This window comes from Neofelis nebulosa, chromosome 2 (genome assembly GCF_028018385.1).
Source record: "Neofelis nebulosa isolate mNeoNeb1 chromosome 2, mNeoNeb1.pri, whole genome shotgun sequence".
Classification (NCBI taxonomy): domain Eukaryota; kingdom Metazoa; phylum Chordata; class Mammalia; order Carnivora; family Felidae; genus Neofelis; species Neofelis nebulosa.
The window spans coordinates 129,749,677-129,768,657 of NC_080783.1; the positions used below are offsets into that span (position 1 = coordinate 129,749,677).

General features: G+C 42.6%; 1 protein-coding gene across 3 annotated transcripts in view; it reads left to right on the plus strand.

Moving 5' to 3' along the window:
* Positions 1 to 3,136: 3,136 nt before the first annotated feature.
* The window catches only part of LOC131504273 (mitochondrial adenyl nucleotide antiporter SLC25A24), a 61,278-nt gene continuing 45,433 nt past the window's right edge, over positions 3,137 to 18,981 (plus strand). The window contains exon 1 of one of the 3 annotated variants that reach the window (XM_058716348.1): positions 3,137 to 3,526. In XM_058716348.1, coding sequence (XP_058572331.1) covers positions 3,344 to 3,526 — 183 coding nt within the window. In that variant the 5' untranslated portion in view covers positions 3,137 to 3,343. Of the gene's footprint in view, positions 3,527 to 16,096; positions 16,481 to 18,981 lie in introns of those variants that run through there. The other 2 variants (XM_058716349.1, XM_058716350.1) reach the window with 2 other exon arrangements.

The following is an 18,981-nucleotide window of genomic DNA, read 5'->3' on the forward strand; positions in this document are numbered from 1 at the left end:
CAGTGTTCTCTTTCTTTCTTTCTTTCTTTCTTTCTTTCTTTCTTTCTTTCTTTCTTTCTTTCTTTCTTTCCAGAGAGACAGAGTACAATTGGCGGGGTGGGGGCAGGGAGCAGAGAGACAGGGAGACACAGAATCTGAAGCAGGCTCCAGTTCTGAGCTGTCAGCACAGAGCCTGATGTGGGGCTTGAACTCACGAACCATGAGATCATTACCTGAGGTGAAGCTGGACGCCTAACCAACTAAGCCACCCAGGTGCCCCAAGTAACAGTGTTTTCTTAAAAAAAATTTTTTTTTATGTTTTATTTTTTGTATTTGAGAAAGAGAGACAGAGACAGAGAGTGAATAGGGGAGAGGAAGAGAGACAGAAACAGAATCTGAAACAGGCTCCAGGCTCCCAGCTGTCAGCATAGAGCCCCACACGGGGCTCGAACTCATGAACCGTGAGATGAGCCGATGTCGGACGCTTGACTGACTGAGCCACCCAGGCGCCCCAACAGTGTTTTCTTAATCCACTGTGGATACATAAACCATTGTGAAATACAGTAAAAATGATTTGTTAGAGAATTCAAATTAAAAAGACAATCCAGGAGTCATTATTAGACTCAACAAATATAAAAGTACTCTATGTTTCTGGATGCTTCCTCTTAATCTCTGACTAAACTTGTTGCGAACAGGGAAGAGCTTGTAGTCTGGCACTAGTGTGCAAACCGCACTTTGAGTGGCATTACTTTATACCAGCAAAGCTTCTCAAACTTTGATGTAGGAAAGGATCACTGGGTCTTTTGCCTAAGTGCAACTCTGAGGTGGTCCTGAGACTGTATTTCCTAATAAGCTCCCGAGTGATACTGATGCTGCTGGTCTGCAACCATACTTTTGTGTAATAAGTCACAAACTGTTTTGATTTTCACAGTGATATTTTGAACTAAGAATTCTTATTGTTTTACTTATGTTTAAGTCAGATATTACAGTCAGATTTAATGAGGTATAATTTCCACAGAGCGAAAGTAAACCTTTTTAGTATACACTGCTGTGCATTTTAACAAAGTGACAGTTGTGTAGCCACCACCAGAATCAAAACCTAAGCAGCTCTGTTACCCCCAGAAGCTCCCTTATGCTGTTACATAGTCAACACCTCCCACGCCCCAGCCCCTGGCAACCCTGGTCTGTTTTCTGTCCCTATAGTTTTGCCTTTTCCAGAATGGCATATAGCGTGTTATATGGTGTAGTGAGACACTCCTTATTATCACTGTGTTCCACTGTATGAATGCAACACAGATCGCTCATCCATTCACTCATTTAAGGACACTTTGCTTGTTCTTGGGTTTGGATGATCATGAATAAAACTGCTGTAAACTTTCTTGTACAAGGCTTTGTGTTTAAAAAATTTTTTCTCCAAGTTTTGACAGTTAATTCCTCTAGTTACTACAAAAAAAGAAAAAAGAAAAAAACATTTAAGTCTGGGAGGACTACTTCAAGCAGCCTCTCTTCGAGTACAGTGTATCCACAGTGGTGGTTAAAAGAGGTTTTTAAGGACAGATAGAAAATTTGATGTGGTTAGAAGGCATTTCCAAAGGAAGAGGATAATTGATAACAAGATTGGAATTCAGAAGTAGTATGAAGAGATTGGTCTCACAATGATGTAACTAAACAGGCAGTCCTCAATTTACAAACTCTAGATTCGCCTGTGCCTTCGATATATAAAATGGCATGAGGGGAAGTGATTTCTGGGTCTGAGTTCCTGGGTTTTGTTGGAAGAACTAGTCTTTGTTTAGTTATTCAGAGGATGTGGGGAAAGCCTTATAAGTACAGAGTTATAGCTCCTGCAGATAAGAGGAATGAAACAACAGTTTCTATTAAGTGGCTGGTGGATGAACAGGGAATTATTACAATTGGTGAATCTCATTTTATTGGCACTTGAGAGTATTAAGACCTTTCCCATACAATGTAAAACCCTGTTGTTATGAGGCAGATATTCATACTCTCATGTTACTGATGAGAGGCTGATAGAGAAGCTATGCCACATTTCCAAGTTTGCACAGCAGAAGAATTAGGACCCTGCCACTTTCTCTCTATCCCCGGTGTTCCTTGTCTTATTCCATGTTATGAAGGAAGCCCTAAGCCATGTAGCTGTACCCCTCTTGAAAGAGAGGGGCCTGAGGTCCTCCCGGTAAGTACTGCTGGCAAATGCTCCCTATGATTTGTCAGGGTCAGATCTTACTAAGCTGTAGAGCAAAGTAGTCCCTCTTTTTACCACTGCCCACCTGGATGAACGTCGATCTTTTCTGCCAAAGACCCTTGAGTTTCTCCTTTTTTTTTTTTTTTTTTACCCCCAGTTGTATTGAGACATAATTGACATGTAATACTGTATTAGTTTTAGGTGTTGTTTGTTTTTTTAAATTGCTTTCAGCTTTAACTTGTTTCTTTTTTTAAATAAATTTTTAATGTTTATTTTGAAGAGACAGCGAGTGGGGGAGGGGCAGAGAGGGAGGGAGACAGGAGACAGAGGATCCGAAGCAGGCTCCGTGCTGTTGTCGCAGAGCCCATCGCAGGGGATCCATCCCATGAACCCGTCTGATCCTGACCTCAGCCAAACTCAACAGTGGGGCGCTGAAAGTACTGTGCCACCCAGGCGCCCCCTTAACTTCTCTGTTTCTTAAAGAATTCCCATCCCAGGTGTGCAAACACCCAACTTCCTCCTTTTTGTTAATGGAAAACAGGCCTGGAAGTGTAGTATCTGTGGAGCCACACGAAAAAGTCAGATATTTGGGCCGACCGACATGGCTCACTTTCCATGCAGAGAGGACTACCTCCCGGGCAGCTTGCTGAAACTCCAAGCCGTTAGGGAAAGGGGGCGTGAAGTTAACCTGAGCTTCGAACGTCCTCTCCCCCCGCCCCAGCACTTAACCTGCGTATGCTAAAACCCCCAGCCTCTGGGGGCTTGCTCCTCGAACTTGCCTCTCTGACAGCTCCACTGGGCGCGAGCAGACCTCCTCCTCCCCGTACCACCCTCCCCCCCCTTCCCCAGCCCCTGTCCCACCGCCCCTCCGGAGACCCACGGCAGCCCTTTCACTTCCTGCTCCGCTCTAGGCAGCGCTAGGCCCGCCCCTCCACGCCTCTAAGGGAGGCCGGCGCCGGGCGAGCTCCTCCCCGAGCAGCAGCTGGAGCGGCCACTCCCTGCGCGCCAAACCGGGCTGGGGTGGGGTCTTTGCTCCTGCGCCCTGCACCCGGCGGGCTCCTCGTAGCCAGGCGGCGGCCGGGGCGCTGGTCCTCGTCGCACCCGCCACCCCCCAAGTCCTCGCCCCGGTGACTCCTCTGGGCTGCGCCGCCCCGCGCCTCTGGGACCATGCTGCGTTGGCTGCGGGGCTTCGTGCTGCCCGCGGCGGCCTGCCAGGACGCGGCGCCGCCGACGCACTTCGAGACCCTCTTCCAGAAGCTGGATCGCAACGGGGACGGCGTGGTGGACATCGGCGAGCTGCAGGAGGGGCTCAAGGGCCTGGGCGTCGCCCTGGGCCAGGATGGCGAGGAGGTGGGTGGCTGCTGGGCGCAGCGGGAGGGCCGGGAGGGCTGCGGAGATTCTGGGTGCGGGCTGCAAAGAAGGCGGAGCTGTGCGGCTTCCAGCCGGCGATCGGGTGCCGAAGCTCGGGAATGGGGTGCGGGGCCAGGGTCCCCCGGGACCGGTGCTCGTCACCTGAAATCCTCCTGGTATTTTTCCAAAGGAAGTTAGCGCAGCGAACACTGTGGCCCGCTCTAACGATTTAAAACGTCTGTACCGCAGTACTTTTGTGTGAATGCATCCCGGCTCCTTCACCTGCCTTTTTGCAAAATTTAATCATAAAGAATTTTTTTTTTTTTAGCTCTCATTAAGTTTTTTGTTTATTTAGGGTTTTTGTTGTTGTTTGTTTTTCAAGTTCTCAGACTTACGTGGGCTCCGAGTTCTGTAAAAAAGGCTTACACTTTGTAACACTCAGAAGCTGCTTTGTTACACCAGCTAGTTTTGTCTAGTATTTCAGATTTCAGAACTCGTGAAAACCAACCGTGTGTTTCCTGCCAGCTAACTGTTGAGGAGAGGCAACATTCCCTTGTTTAAGACCTTCTTAATGTCCTCAGTACATATATTGACCTAAAGGGTTGGCCTGTCGCTGAGCAGTTTCAACTCCTATGAGTCATTTTGATTGTGCCTCTGAAGTTCAGCCCCCTTAGCGGGGTGGGGATACTTGGAACCTCGCCAACCGCTCCGAAACGTAAGAGGACACTTCGACATTCCCTATCCCAAGAGGGAAGGTGATTAAACCATAAGAGCCAACAACTGCTTCACAGTTACATTTTAAGCTACTCGTTCAATGTCTTTAGTAGTTCCAGGGCCCCCCCCCCCCCGTTAGTTTACTATTTCTTACCGAGGTCAGGCTTATTAGTAAGTTACAATTTTTAGAAAACTGTCTATTTTGTCCAAGGTTCATAATATTCACTTACAGTTTTTAAAAAGTTCTGACTATGTGTCATTAACTTGCTCAATTTCATTTCTGATATTGATCTCCACCCCCCTCCTTCAATTTTGTCAAAGATTTTTCTTATTTATACTTTGAAAGAATGAACGTTTGGTACTTTTTGCTGATGGTTTCTTTGTTATTTTTTTCCCATTAATTTGTGTCTTTCCTTCTGCTTTCTTGGGGCTTACTCATTGGCTCTTTTTCTAATTTTTTCAGTTGAATGCTTGATGACTTAATTTTGAACTACAGTATCCCTTTAATCACTTTTTTTAGCTGCATCCCACAAATTTGTATTTTTGTTATTTAGTTCCAAGTATTTTCTAATTTCCAATGTGATTTCATCATTAACCCATGAATTATTTATTAATTTTTAAATTTTTTAATTTTTTTGAGCGAGAGAGAGAGAGTGTGTGTATGTGAGTGGGAGAGGGGCAGAGAGGGAGGGAAACACAGAATCCGAAGCAGGCTCCAGGCTCTGAGCTGTCAGCACAGAGCCTAATGCGGGGTTCGAACCCAAGAACCACGAGATCATGACCTGAGTTGAAGCTGGACACTTAACCAACTGAGCCACCCAGGTGCCCCAGACCCGTGAATTATTTAAATGTGTGCTTTAAATTTCCAAAGATACACTTTTTTGGTTGGTTCTTTGAAAATATCAGTAAAATAGACAAACCTCTGGTAAGGTTGATTAAGAAAATAAGAACTTAAAATCAGAAATAAAAAATACCTTTAGTTTTCCAGAGTTTATATATGAACAAATTATAAAGTAAGTTGTATAAAATTATGTGAATGCAAACATAGAATAGGATGGCATATATTTATCGCTATCACACACACACATATACATAAGCATAAAATGTATTTTATGCATACATATACACATATACAGTATTACTCCCTGTGCTTATGCTAGATATTATTAACTATTCCCAGCACTCTTTTTTGACTTTTTAAAAAAATATTTATTTATTTTTGAGAGAGAGACAGAGCGTGAGTGAGGGAGGGGGTAGACACAGAATCTGAAGCGGACTCCAGGCTTTGAGCTGTCAGCACAGAGCCCAATGTGGGGCTTGAACTCATAGACTGAGATCATGACCTGAGACGAAGTCCAGCACTTAACTGACTGAACCACCCAGGTGCCCCTTGACTTCTTCAATAAAATGTTAATAATGGTAGTGGCACTTGGGTGACTCAGTCAGTTAAACTCTGACTTGGATTCAGCTTGAGTCATGATCTCATGGCTCGTGAATTCAAGCCCCTTATTGGGCTCTACACTGACAGTGTGGAGCCTGCTTGGGATTCTCTTTCCCTTTCTCTTTACCCTTACCCTGCTTGCACACTCTCAAAATAAATAAACTTTAAAAAAAAGGTCAATAATGGTTATTTATGGATGACTGGAGTTAAATTACCTTTTTACTTTTTTCTTCACAATTTTTGTATTCAATTTTTAAAAATAATTGTATATTATTATGATAAGGGGGAAAAAGAGGTTTTTGTTTTGTTTTTATAAGTATCACCTCCTCTGAGATGAGCCTTTTTGGACCACCCTCTATAGAAGAGTTGATCACACCCTACTATGTGTAAGTCATTTGTCTCACATGTCACTACTGTTATCATTTTCAAAAGGTATTATTTTCAGTTACTGCCTGTGCCCTCCAATAAGACCAACCATCTTGAAGATGAGGGTCATGTCTTAGTCACCTGAACACTGTAATACAAAAATATTTAGGCCTGTGATTTGAAACAGCCTAAACAAGGCAGAGGCCCATTTGAGATAATTGCAGAAAAAAAGATAAAATTTAAGGGTAAAGCAGTTGTTAGTACTTGTATTTCCAGCCTATGTAGGACAAGATAACCAAAAATCCTCCTATTGCAAGATACAAAGAAATCCTGGATAAAATAAGAGAAACATCTTTTTTTTTCTAAATGAAGACTTATTTTTTAAGATCAATTTTTAAGTTTAATTGAGAGGAAGGTACAGAGATTTCCCATATACCCTCTGCCCTTACACATGACATGCATAGCCTCCCCTATCGTCAACATCACTCAACAGAATGATGCTTTTTTTTAACCAAGAGTGAACCTACATTGACATATCACTATCACCCAAAGCCCATAGTTTACCTTAGGGTTCACTCTAGGAATGTATATTCTGTAGTTTTGGACAAATGTATAATGACATGTATCCATCATTACAATATCATACAGAGAATTTTCACTGCCCTAAAAATTCTGTGCTCTGCCTACTCATCCCTGTCCCCCATTGCTGATCTTTTTATTGTCTTCATAGTTTTGGCAGATAAACATCTTTTTACATGCATAAGAAAATAGGAGAAATCTAAGCAAACTGTCTGGGTTTGAATCTTGGTTCTGCTACTTACTAGTTAACTTTGGACAATTTTCTTTTTCCCTCTCTTTTTTTAATTGAAGTATAGTTGACACACGATGTTACATTAGTTTCAGGTGTACAACATAGTGATTCAGCAACTCTGTATGTTCTGCTGTGCTCACAAGTGTAGCTGTCACCTGTCACCATACAACACTATTACAATACCATTAACTATATTCCCTATGCTGTGGTTTTCATCCCTGTGACTTATTCATTCTGTAACTCCCCTTTACCAATTTTGGCTTCACCCCTTTCTGGACAATTTTCTTAACCTCTCTTGCCCCAGTTTCCTCAACTGTGACAGAAGCAACATTAGTTCCTATATCATAGGGTTATTGTGAAGAATAAATGAATTAAAATATGTCAAGTACTTATAAAACTGCCTGGTACCTAATAAGCAATCAGCCATTAGCCTTTATTTTAAAAAATTTTTTTATTTATTTATTTATTTATTTATTTATTTATTTATTTATTTTTTTAGAGAGAGCAAGCATGAGTTGGGGAGGGGCAGAGAGAATCTTAAGCAGGCTCCACGCCATGCTCAGCGTGGAGCCTGACATGGGGCTTGATCCTACGACCCTTATTTCATGACCTGAGCTGAAATCAAGAGTTGGGTGCTTAACTGACTGAGCCACCCAGGCATCCCAACAATTAGCCTTTAAATTATTATTAAATTTTTTTTTAACGTTTATTTATTTTTGAGAGAGAGGCAAAGAGACAGGGATGGGGCAGAGAGAGACAGAGACACAGAATCTGAAGCAGGCTCCAGGCTCTGAGCTGTCAGCACAGAGCCTGACATGGGGCTCAAACTCATGGACTGCAAGATCATGACCTGAACCAAAGTTGGACACTCAACCGACTGAGCCACCCAGGTGCCCCTAGCCTTTAAATTATTGACTATTGTTACTACAATCTCTACTGAAAGATGTCAAAAGCTTCCTCTGTGGTTGTGGATTTGCCAACTTCTCTTTATAATTCTGTCAATTTTCCCTTTTATATTTTAAAAATAGACTATATAGTGGACTATACTACTGGTGTGCTCAAATTTAGCATTTTGGTATCCTCCTGGTAAATTGATCCTTTTATCAGTACACTGTCTTGCCTACCCTTATAGCATATTTTTCAAATGCCTGAATTATTATACCAGGGTGTCGTCCTCAAACAGTCATTTCCCAAATCACCACTGGGAAATCATCAGCATTGGGCTCCCACCTTGTGCAAAACATTATTCTTGTGCCATATTCCACTCAGGGCTCTTTGCCAGTTGGGTGATGAGTGAGCCAGTTGCCAGATCCCATGTTATCACCTCTTGTGTTGAACTTCTCTTGTACTGTCAGTTCTGGTCTTCTGAGGGGAAGAAACCCAAGATGGGATTGAGTGTGCAAAAGATTTATTGGGAGCAATGCTTGTGAAGGGTAAGGAGGACGAAAAAAGGAGTAAGTCGAGGGGGTCTTAAGACCATGACATAAATTTAACCCCTGTTAGAAGAGTTGAAGAAGAATGATTTTGGAACAACTTTAGGTCAAAGCAGTGTTCTTAGAAAGTCTCAGCTAAGATAATAGGGAGTCACAGGGCAAATGTTGTCAGTGGAGTCCTGTGTCACAGGCTGCCCTGTGCTGGTCCCCTGCTGTGGCCAGTGTTTGGTTGGAGCAGCCCAGGGCAAGCACGTACTTGGTGTCAGAGCTGTGGCAGCAGGGTCCAAAGGTGTGGCAAGGCCAGCCGTCAGTCAGCTCTGCTCCCACATCAGTTTCCCTTCACGGGTGATCTGACCTAGTCACCAGAGACCTCTCCTTGTGCCACGCAAATCTGCTTCTCTACATCATTGTGGGGAATACTTCCTCATTGTTCTCTCCCTCTGTTTCTCAGGGAGGTCAGTGGGACAAACTACAGTCTCCATTCCAGTCACAGCTGGTACTCATTTCCCTTCTTGACTGTCTATTTTTTAAAAACAATGTTTATTTATTTGTTCTGAGAGAGAGAGAGAGAGAGAGAGAGAGAGTGAGCCGGAGGGCGGGGGTAGAGAGAGAGAGAGAGTGAGAATGAGAATGAATCTCAAGTTGGCTCCATGCTCAGTGTGGAGCCTGATGTGAGGCTCATTCCCACAACTGTGAGATCATGACCTGAACCCAAGTCAAGAGCCAGACGCTTAACCGACTGAGCCACTCAGGCTCCTCTTGACTGTCTCCTTTAAATTCCACTCATACTCAGCTATAATACTTGCAGGTCTTTGTGACTTCCGGTGTGCCTCAAACCTTCATTTGTGAGAGGTCTGAGCTTCTCAAGCCAGTGTTGCTGCTTGTGTCTGTTCACAGTTCTAATTGGGCAGTGGAGTACCAGGTAGCGTTTGTGGTGTCCACACGGGTCACCTAAGTTCCATACCTATTCCTGTTTGTCTCCATTGCATAAAAGCAGCCCTGTCTCCTGCTGATCGGGGTCAACTGAAACCTACTAAAGCAATGACTTCTTTTCTTGCCTGTTGGTCCCTGGACACAGGGAGTTCCATGTGTCCTGGTGGTAGCTGTAGCTGTGGTTCAGGGGGACCCTTGCTGTATTCCCTGTTTGGGGACTAGAAACTAACCCTGTAAAGCCCAGAGTTGTGGGAGCAGGAAGCAAAAAGTCTCTCAGTGGGTCACATGGAATGCTAGTAAGTGTGACTGCTCTTGCTCCTACCTCTTGGTTCCTGAACTCACGTTTTCTTCCTGTTGGGGGCACAGAACCATACAGAGGTCTCTCATCTCATACATATACTGCATCCTGAAGGCTGGCAACTCACTTTGGCCAAATATTGTCTCCTCAGTGCTTCAGTTATGGTTTCAGTAGGCCCCTCTAGCATCCTGTGAGGATGGCTGCTTCTGGACAGTGTGGTGTGTAATACGCCAGTGGATCCCTTGGTCATGGGCCTACTTCCACACCTCTTTTACTATGAAGCAGATTCCCTGGTCAGACGCTATGTTATGTGGGGATTTCAGGCCTGTCAATCAGGTATTCCGTAAGCCTCCAGATAGGGGAAAGTGAAACCCCTACCTGGAGGAGGTTATCTATTCCTGTAAGGATGAGCCAGTGCCCCTTCCAGAACAGAAGGCCTCAGTACAGCTGACTTTCCGCTTAGTGCCTGGTTGGTCTTCTTGAAAAATTAGTGTCATATCAGAGGAAGACAGGCCAGATCTTCAAAGACATTTTGGGTCTGTTGAATGGTTTGGCTTTTATATGAGCAATGGGAGCCTTGAGAGGTGTTAAGTAAGAGCGGGACACAGGCAGACTGATGTTTTTAAAAGGAAGATCACTGTAGTGGCCGTGTGGGAAATAAGTGGAGGAAGAGAGGGTTAAAGCAAGCCTGGGAAACAGTAGCTAACCAAGTACTTGGCATTAGGATCACATGGTCAGTCTGTATGGGGGAGAGTTTCAGAGGCACAGGTCAAGGGTTTGCATAATGTCAAGGATTGGGGAGATTATTTACTTGAGTACCTAGAAATGAGAACTATGAGGTGACTCTTCAAGGGAAGCCTAATAGTTTGCAGCTAAGACAAATATTCAGCATGAAGTGAAATCTCTCTAAATTTCCATCTGATAATATCTCCTCTCCATGTTTCCAAGCGTTTGTAATGAATTCAGTAATTAGAAGACAGCAGATTTCTGTTTAAAGTTCTTTTAGACCTTAAATAGAAAGAATATGGAATATAAAAGTAGAGTGTAGAAGAGAGTCTTAAGGAATACAGCTAACCATTACTAAGTGTTGCAAAACTACCCAGGGAAAAGATTTCAAAGCAAGTTCTGCTTTTTAGAATATTTTCTTTTTTTAAAAAAAATTGTTTTTTAATGTCTATTTTTCTTGAAAGAGAGTACGAGTGGGGGTGGGGGGGCACAGAGAGAGAGAGAGAGGGAGACACAATATCCAAAGCAGGCTTGAGCTGTCAGCACAGATCTTGATGCAGGGATTGAACCCACAGCCGTGAGATCATGACCCGAGCCGAAGTCGGATGCTTAACTGACCGAGCCACCCAGGCGCCCCTAGAGTATTTTCTATTTTTTCCTCCTCCCTCTCCTCCTCCTTATTGTTTTTCGTCAAAGGCTACATTAGAGCATTCTAAAATACAGTCCCAATGTTTGGATGCCATTTGAGGTACTCTAAGGAACAAGTTTTAGAACATTAAAGAATAGAGGAAATAATCTGAATTTTAATTTACCCAAATGGAAATTCTGAGGAAAATAAACTGATGGGGAAGAGTCAGCAGTTTTAGCTGGAATTATGCTTATTTTGTTTCAATTTAGAAGAAGAATTTGGAAGAATTTGGAACAGTGTAGGGCCAAAAACAAAACAAAACAAAAAAACAACAAATGCCCCAAATTTTGAATTTAGGCAATAAAATGAAAAAAGGGGATCTTGCCCAAAGGATTTTACAGATATTTTTCCTCCTTCTCCAATCTCGGCATCATTTTAGTGACTCCTCTGTTAGTAGTTTGTGGAGGAGAATGGGGGTCAGGTTTCATAGAGTATGAAGGTATTCCTGTATCCAGGTTCAGAGCTGGCTGATTTAACAAATGTGTTTAGTTAACCAGGTAAATTACAGGCAGTTGTATTTATTTATTTATTTTTTCAATGTTTTTTATTTATTTTTGGGACAGAGAGAGACAGAGCATGAACGGGGGAGGGGCAGAGAGAGAGGGAGACACAGAATCAGAAACAGGCTCCAGGCTCCGAGCCATCAGCCCAGAGCCTGACGCGGGGCTCGAACTCACGGGCCGCGAGATCATGACCTGGCTGAAGTTGGACGCTTAACCGACTGCGCCACCCAGGCGCCCCTACAGGCAGTTTTAAAACTAAGTTGTTTGCCATATTTTCATGTGCATCAAGTCTTACTGTAACTTTCTTAGGAGAGATTTATCATCATAAGGGGTCTAGGACTCTCACAGCAGAGACTGCCGAGAGCAGGAAGGGAAGCAGCATGGCCAACAAGGTCCCTATGTGGTGTGACTGTGTAGTCCTGGTCAAGTCACTTAACCCTTTGCTTTACTTTCATTATTCTTAAAATGCAAATATCTTTCTTGGACAGAGATCTTTTTTTTTTTTTTTAAGTAGATTTCACACGCAACATGAGGCTTGAACTCACAACCCTAAGATCAAGATGCGAGCTGAGATCAAGAGTTGGACACTTAACCAACTGAGCTCTTGTCAAGATCACATGTGGCTGGATATGAAAGTTCATGTAGAAAAGCCTTTAAAATGTGATGTCACAGGTACTAGATGATGGACTTGAGGACCCTCTGTCCTAATGGGTTTTGAGTGTATGCTAAATGATTAGGCAGTGTCTGACAAGTGGTTGGACTGGACAGCCTGATTTAAGGGGTTTTTCAACTCGGACATGCTATGATTGTTTTGATTCTCTGTCCATAAATTTTATATTTACAACTACAGATGGAATAGGGTCACATACAAAAACAGTAGCTTAACAAATGTGTATTGCTTTGCATGCAATTTCTTTTCAGGGTTTTACTCCATGACATAATTCCTCTGTTAACAAGAGGGATTTATTTCATTAGCATTTCAGTTGTCGGAAACTTTATTACTAAAGAGAATATGATAAAGAAATCATAGAGGTACATTTTAGGACATCATAGCAGGGAGATTATGGTATAAGAAAAACAATGAATTCCAAATACATTTATGTCAAATGTTCTAAAATATATAACATCTGTATCTTTTGTTTTTTCTCCTTATATTCTAAAATCTTATCCCTCAAGGGATGACATCTTTATTTTGGAAAGAATGAAAAAAATGGAAGAAGTCTTTCTTAAGGCATAAAATACCCATTCCATCTTGGTAGCAGTCTACCTGTTAGTCTTCTTCCCAAACCCCAACATTCTGTTTCCCTGATTGGGCCACAACCATGGACACTTGTCTCTTTATTTTCTTTTCTCTGCTTGGCATTGCTCTCACTCCCTCTTTTCTGCCTGGTAAATTATTACCCATTTGTTCAAGGCTTCAGCTCACCTGTATAATTTTACCCTAGTGCACTCAGAATTTTTTCTTTTTACTTATTTAAAAAATGTTTACTTATTTTTTTTTAATGTTTATTTATTTTTGAGAGAGACAGAGACAGAATGCGAGTGGGTTAGGGGCAGAGAGAGAGGGAGGCACAGAATCCAAAGCAGGCTCCAGTCTCTGAGCCGTCAGCACAGAGCCCGATGTGGGGCTCGAACTCACAGAGCTGTGAGATCATGACCTGAGCCGAAGTCAGATGCTCAACCGACTAGGCCACACAGGCGCCCCCATTTACTTATTTTTGAGACAGACAGAGAGAGAGAGAGAGAGAGAGAATGAATGAATGAGTGGGGGAAGGGTGAAGAGAGAGGGAGACAGAATCTGAAGCAGGCTCCAGACTCTGAGCTGTCAGCACAGAGCTCAACACGGGGCTTGAACTCATGAACGGTGAGATTATGACCTGAGCCAAAGTCGGGTGCTTAACCGACTGAGCCACCCAGGCACCCCAGAATTATTTCTTTACCGGACAGGACCTATGAACACAGCAAAAGGATTTGTTGAGAAAGTTTGATGCCCCACTCTGAACTGTAGACGATCATGCCTATTTCATTCACTGGTGCAATGGGTGTGGTGGTTATTATTATGAGCTGTGGAATTAGTTAGACCACTTGTGACCTTGGGTGAGCTATTTAATGCCTGGAAACCTGAAATGTAAACTAAGAATGGTAAGAGCTACATAGTAGGTAGCACAAATATTAATATCATTCAATTAATGCTTTTGAGTAGTGCCAGATACTGTTCAATGAACTGGGGATATAGTGGTGAACAAGACAGACAGGGTCCCACAACCGTGTCCTCACAGCTTTCCATACAGGAGGTCTGTGTTGGATGGATGGGTGGGGGGTAATTATAAGCAAATAAAGAACAGGGTAATTTTTAAAAGTGGGAAGAGCTAGCTATTCAACAAAAATAGTTGCCCTTTTATTAGATGAAACTATCAGCTCTATGTTTTGCTTCCTCCTATCAGTTCTGTAAGATGATGTCAGTTTTCCTTATTACTCTGGCCATTACTTTTGTCTTTTCTCCTCGGACCACTGGACTCTTGTGTCCTGTCTGGATGTCTGTCTTCTATGACTGAGTACGTGCCTTCTCTGCAGTGCACAGGGAACCTGTGGACTGTGCAGTTCTCCTTTTGTGGGAGAATTCATTCTTGATTGGGCCACAGCACATCTAATGAAACAGCATTAGATGTTTACCACTGCTCAACAGCTCTGGCTGGGGTCGGGGGGGTGGGTGTTTATTGCAAAGCCTACTGTGGTACTTAGAACTAACCATAGCATAACTTCCTCCTAGAGGCAAACCTGTGGGTGTTTCATGGACATGTGACAGGCCTCTTTATGTTGTCAGTACTTGACAGGGTGAATAAATGGAGCAAGAGCTAACAGATAATGGCTGAATTAAAAAAAAAGAATTAATTAATTAATTAATTAATTAATTTTTTGGAGCAGTTTTAGGTTCACAGCAAAATGAAGTTACAGAGATTTCCCATATACCCCCTCCCTCTACACATGCATAGCTTCCCCCATTATCAACATCTGGCACCAGAGTTGTACATTTGTTACAATTGATAAGCCTACATTGACACATCATTATCACCCAAAGTCCATGGTTTACCTTAGGATTCACTTTTGGTGGTGTTCTGTGAGTTTGGACAAATGTATAATGACATGTGTCTATCTTTATAGTATCACACAGATCGTTTTCACTGCCCTAAGAAAATCCCCTGTGCTCTGCCTATTCATTCTTCTACCCTTTCCCCCAACCCCCTGGCAACCACCAATCTTTTTAATGTGTTCATAGTTTTGCCTTTTCCAGAATGTCATATAGCTAGGATCATAGTATGTACTCTTTTCAAATTAGCTTCTTTCACTTAGTAATATGTAATATGCATTTAAGTTTCCTCTGTCTTTTCAGAGCTTGATAGCTCATTTCTTTTTAGTGCTGAATAATATTCCATGGTCTGGATGTACCACAGTTTACTTATCCATTCACTTACTGAAGGCCATCTTCGTTGTTTCCAAGTTTTGGCAATTATGAATAAAGCTGCTATAAACATCTGTGTGCAGGATTTTGTGTGAATGTAATTTTTTTAAGTTTATTTATTTTGAGAGAGATAGGATCCCAAGCAGGCTCAGCATTTTCAACCCAGAGCCTGATGTGGGGCTCCATCTCATGAACCAAGAGATCATGACCTGGGTGGAAATCAGGAGTCAGACTGTCAACTGACTGAGCCACCCAGGCTCCAGTGTGGACATAAGTTTTCAGCTCTTTTGGGTAGATACCAAGGGCATGATTGCTGGATTGTATGGTAAGAGCATGTTTAGTTTTGTAAGAAACTGCCAAACTGTCTTCCAAAGTGGCTGTGCTGTGTTGCATTCCCACCGGCAATGAATGAGAGAGTTGCTGCCATCCCGCCTGAATTTTAATATTCAACTTTTTAAAGAGTATTCCATATTTAGTAAACAAATTACATAAAAAATGGGAGTTTTTACTGTGAAACTACACTTCTACATTTCCAGTAGAGCAGGGGAGGGACCATAGGTATATGTATAGGGGAGCCAGAGCCCTCAGTGGCTCTGGAGAGTGGGATTAAGAAGCCACATTGTTTATGAAGATCTCCTGACATCCCTCTGGGATCCCAGCTGACTTAACTTCTGTCCATTTTGAGATTATCCTGAGTGTGCTGCCAACATCTGCAAGGGTAAAGCTGGGACCCTGGCAGTTAGAGTAGCCTTGACCCCAAGCCACTGCAAATGCTGGCTGAAGATAAAGAACTGGGGGCGGGGGTGGGGTAAAATCACAGAGGGAAGGCCCAAGTGGGCAGATTTTCATCAGGTTCCTAATTACTTATCTTTACAACAATATTATGCGCCTCAGCCTTAGAAGGTTTTTCAAAAAAGGCGTGACGAAACAACCTAAAAAAAATGTTGGACCTTACCACCAGTCAATGTGGCCCTACAGTCCATGTCCTAACCATCGCTTCCCCCCTCCCCCCGCCCCAACTTTTTCTCTAAAAAGAATATCTACCTTTAGAGACAGTCCTATGCAGAGGTCCTTCCAGAAGTTTGGGGAAGGACACGAGTTGTCCCTTCTAGGCTCCTCCTGGAGTGGGGTGAAAACCTGGGCCTCTCATCCACTGACCGCCCAGTGCAGGCGGAGCACCATGGCCTCTGCCTGGAGCCAGGCCCCCAGCAGTGAGACCTCCCACGCACAGATGCACCTCGAGCCTCTGCCCTGGAGCCATTGCGATGGTCCCTCCCCTTCCTGTTTTAATCTCGAACAAGGAGCCTGGGGGGAGTGGCTGGGGAGAACACTGCTATCATAGGTCCCTGCCAGCTGTGCATGTGGTGGGCAGTATCTCCTTCCTCCCTCTCACTTCCACCTCTGGGAAACTTGCGGAGTACACAGCGTGGTCCACTCCTGATGCCAGAGACATCCCAAATGGATCCCCTTTTGAAAAACTCTTTCGGTACTTGGACCATAATGACGATGGGACCCTGGACATCCTTGAACTTCAGGAAGGCCTGCAGGATATGAGGATCATTGATTTCCTGGAGAAAGGGCAGATGGGCCTCAGTGGGGCTATGATAAGAGAGGTGTGGGGCTGGGAGCTCTGGACAGGCTTGGGGAAGCCAAATTGACACGTTCCCAATTGACCTGCTGATTACCCACGTTTTACCATATTAAGAATAACTCAACACAGCTAAAACTTCTCTCAAGCACTTTCTCATTATTTCCCCTGGCCCTCATAAAACTTCAAAATTCAGATTGTTCTCAAGATGTTGGCTAAAACCTTGTTTTGAGGAGGTCACCTTGTTCAATATACTCACCTGTTATTAGTAGGGTGAATGGGCATCTTAGCCAATGATGTTCCTTCCTCACTTTGGGGAACTGGGATAATCACCATATGTATGTTTGGGAGGGGAGTGGTAGTTGGAAATCGTCTAATATTATCTTTTGGTTTTTGTTTCTGGAAGGAGGGCATTCAGTCTGAGTGGCTTGTAGTCTTGGGGTTTCACCACTGCTGACCTTTCCTCATAGCATGCCTAATTAGCAGACTTTTGAAGACTGAGCTCAGGCATCATTACCTCATGGAATCCCTCTTTTTTCCCAGCTGCCTAGATTATAGGTTGCTTCTCAGTATGTGATGCCTTATACCTGTTTCAATCACTGTATTTCCAAATTATTTTCTGTTTGGAAATTAGTATTGAATAGAATTACTTTCCAATTATATTTGCTCTTTGGGTATCTACACCAGTAGAATGGCAGATTCAAGACCATGAGGACCATTGAATTCATTTCAGATCATTGGTATTTTGTTCTCAAAAATCTCTTGGCTGAGTTCTGTCAATGTTAAGATTTAGTAAAATTCTTCTTACTAGCTGTGTGATCTTTGGGAATCTTTATTTGAATCATCCAACCAGTGAAAGATCAGTTGTACTTTGGGCATGTTCTCTATGTCAAGCCCTGTGCCTTAGTTTCTTCATTGGTAGCATCAGAGGCCTGGATTGGGTATTGTCTGTGGACTAGGCCAACCCAACATGTTATCTCTGGAAAGTTCACTCAATTTTTTAAATTCCTAAAACAAAAGCTAAAGTATTCTTCTTTTTAAAGCTAAATATCCTTTTTAGGCTTATTTAAAGCCACTCTTGCACTTAGATTTTCAAGTGTGACTTGTGTTTGTTTACTTGATACAAACTATGCTTTTGTAAGAAATTCTGGTTTAAGCCATAAACCAGTTCAGTTCTTGAAACATTTTTTTTCTTGTCAAAAAACTTTTTTTTGCAAATCTTTTGTTTTTGGTAAGAGATGGTGTGAGCCATATAAAGGCTTTGTATACCCAGTGATGATTGCTGAGGGCTCACATATTAAAACCAAGGAAGAATTAATTCTGGAAGACTTTCAGCAACTACACAGAACCTTATACTTCCGGGGAACACTGATGTGGCTTTTCCTCAGGTGACAGTGACATCTTTAGGGGGTTCTGATGTGAGGTTTCTCCCACATGTCTCCAGCTTCCCTAGTAGAAAACTCATTTATATAGATTAATAATTCAACCAATTAAAAAATAGAAATGGTACTTATGTAATGATAAGCAAGAAAAGATACAACTTTTTATTCTGATAACTAATAGGTTTTTTGAATAATGTTTTATTTGGCTTTTTACTGTGAAGGGGGAGAGACTGAATACACAAATATGGACAATGGTTTGCCCATATTTAAAATTGAACTTTGGCCCACAACTTGTAGCAATTCACTCGCGAAACCAACCCATTTTCTATAATAAATAATCCAGGCAACCAACCTGCTATAACTAAGACTTAACAGGAGGCCAGATTGTGGTCTCTAGACAATCCAGAAAGCAAAATGATAACTTCTGTAATGGCCCCAAATGGCCACAGATTGATTGATAACTGACAGCTTCTGTAATTTTTATCTCCATTTCCAACTTAGGACCAGAAAGCTGAATAGGTACTCCTAACCAATCACACAGGATGCCCCCCACTTCTAGTTAGCTTGCCTATAGCTTCCCCAGGCCAAGAGCTGCCAATCAGGGCACACCCGAAGCCTCCCTTTTCCCACTATAAAGCTTGCCCATTCTGTGCCTGCCTTTGAGTCTCAGCCACAACTGACCATGGCTGATTCCCTTGCTATAAGTAAGCTCAGAACAAATAGCCTTTGCTTTTCTTATTTGATAGGTCTTCATTTATTTCTACAGAGGAATACAAAAGAAAATTCAAAAGGGAAACCTTGGTCTTTCATATTTTTGTAAGTTGGAGTCCTTATTTACCACAAGAAGGGTTAAAGTAATATGGGTAAAAAAAAAACCTGTTCAAAAATAGTGTCGGGATGTCTTTTAACTTGTAATTTACGAAATGATAATTGTTCCCTGATATTTCCATTGACCAAAATACAAACTTCTTAGAAGAAACTTGAGTATGTACATGGGGCCTCAGAATGCTGTGACATTTTCTCTTGAGTTATGCTCATCTCAGTATATGTATTTGAGTAATCAGGACATAATTTCCAGGTGAAAATGATCCTCAATCTAACTTATAAAAGCA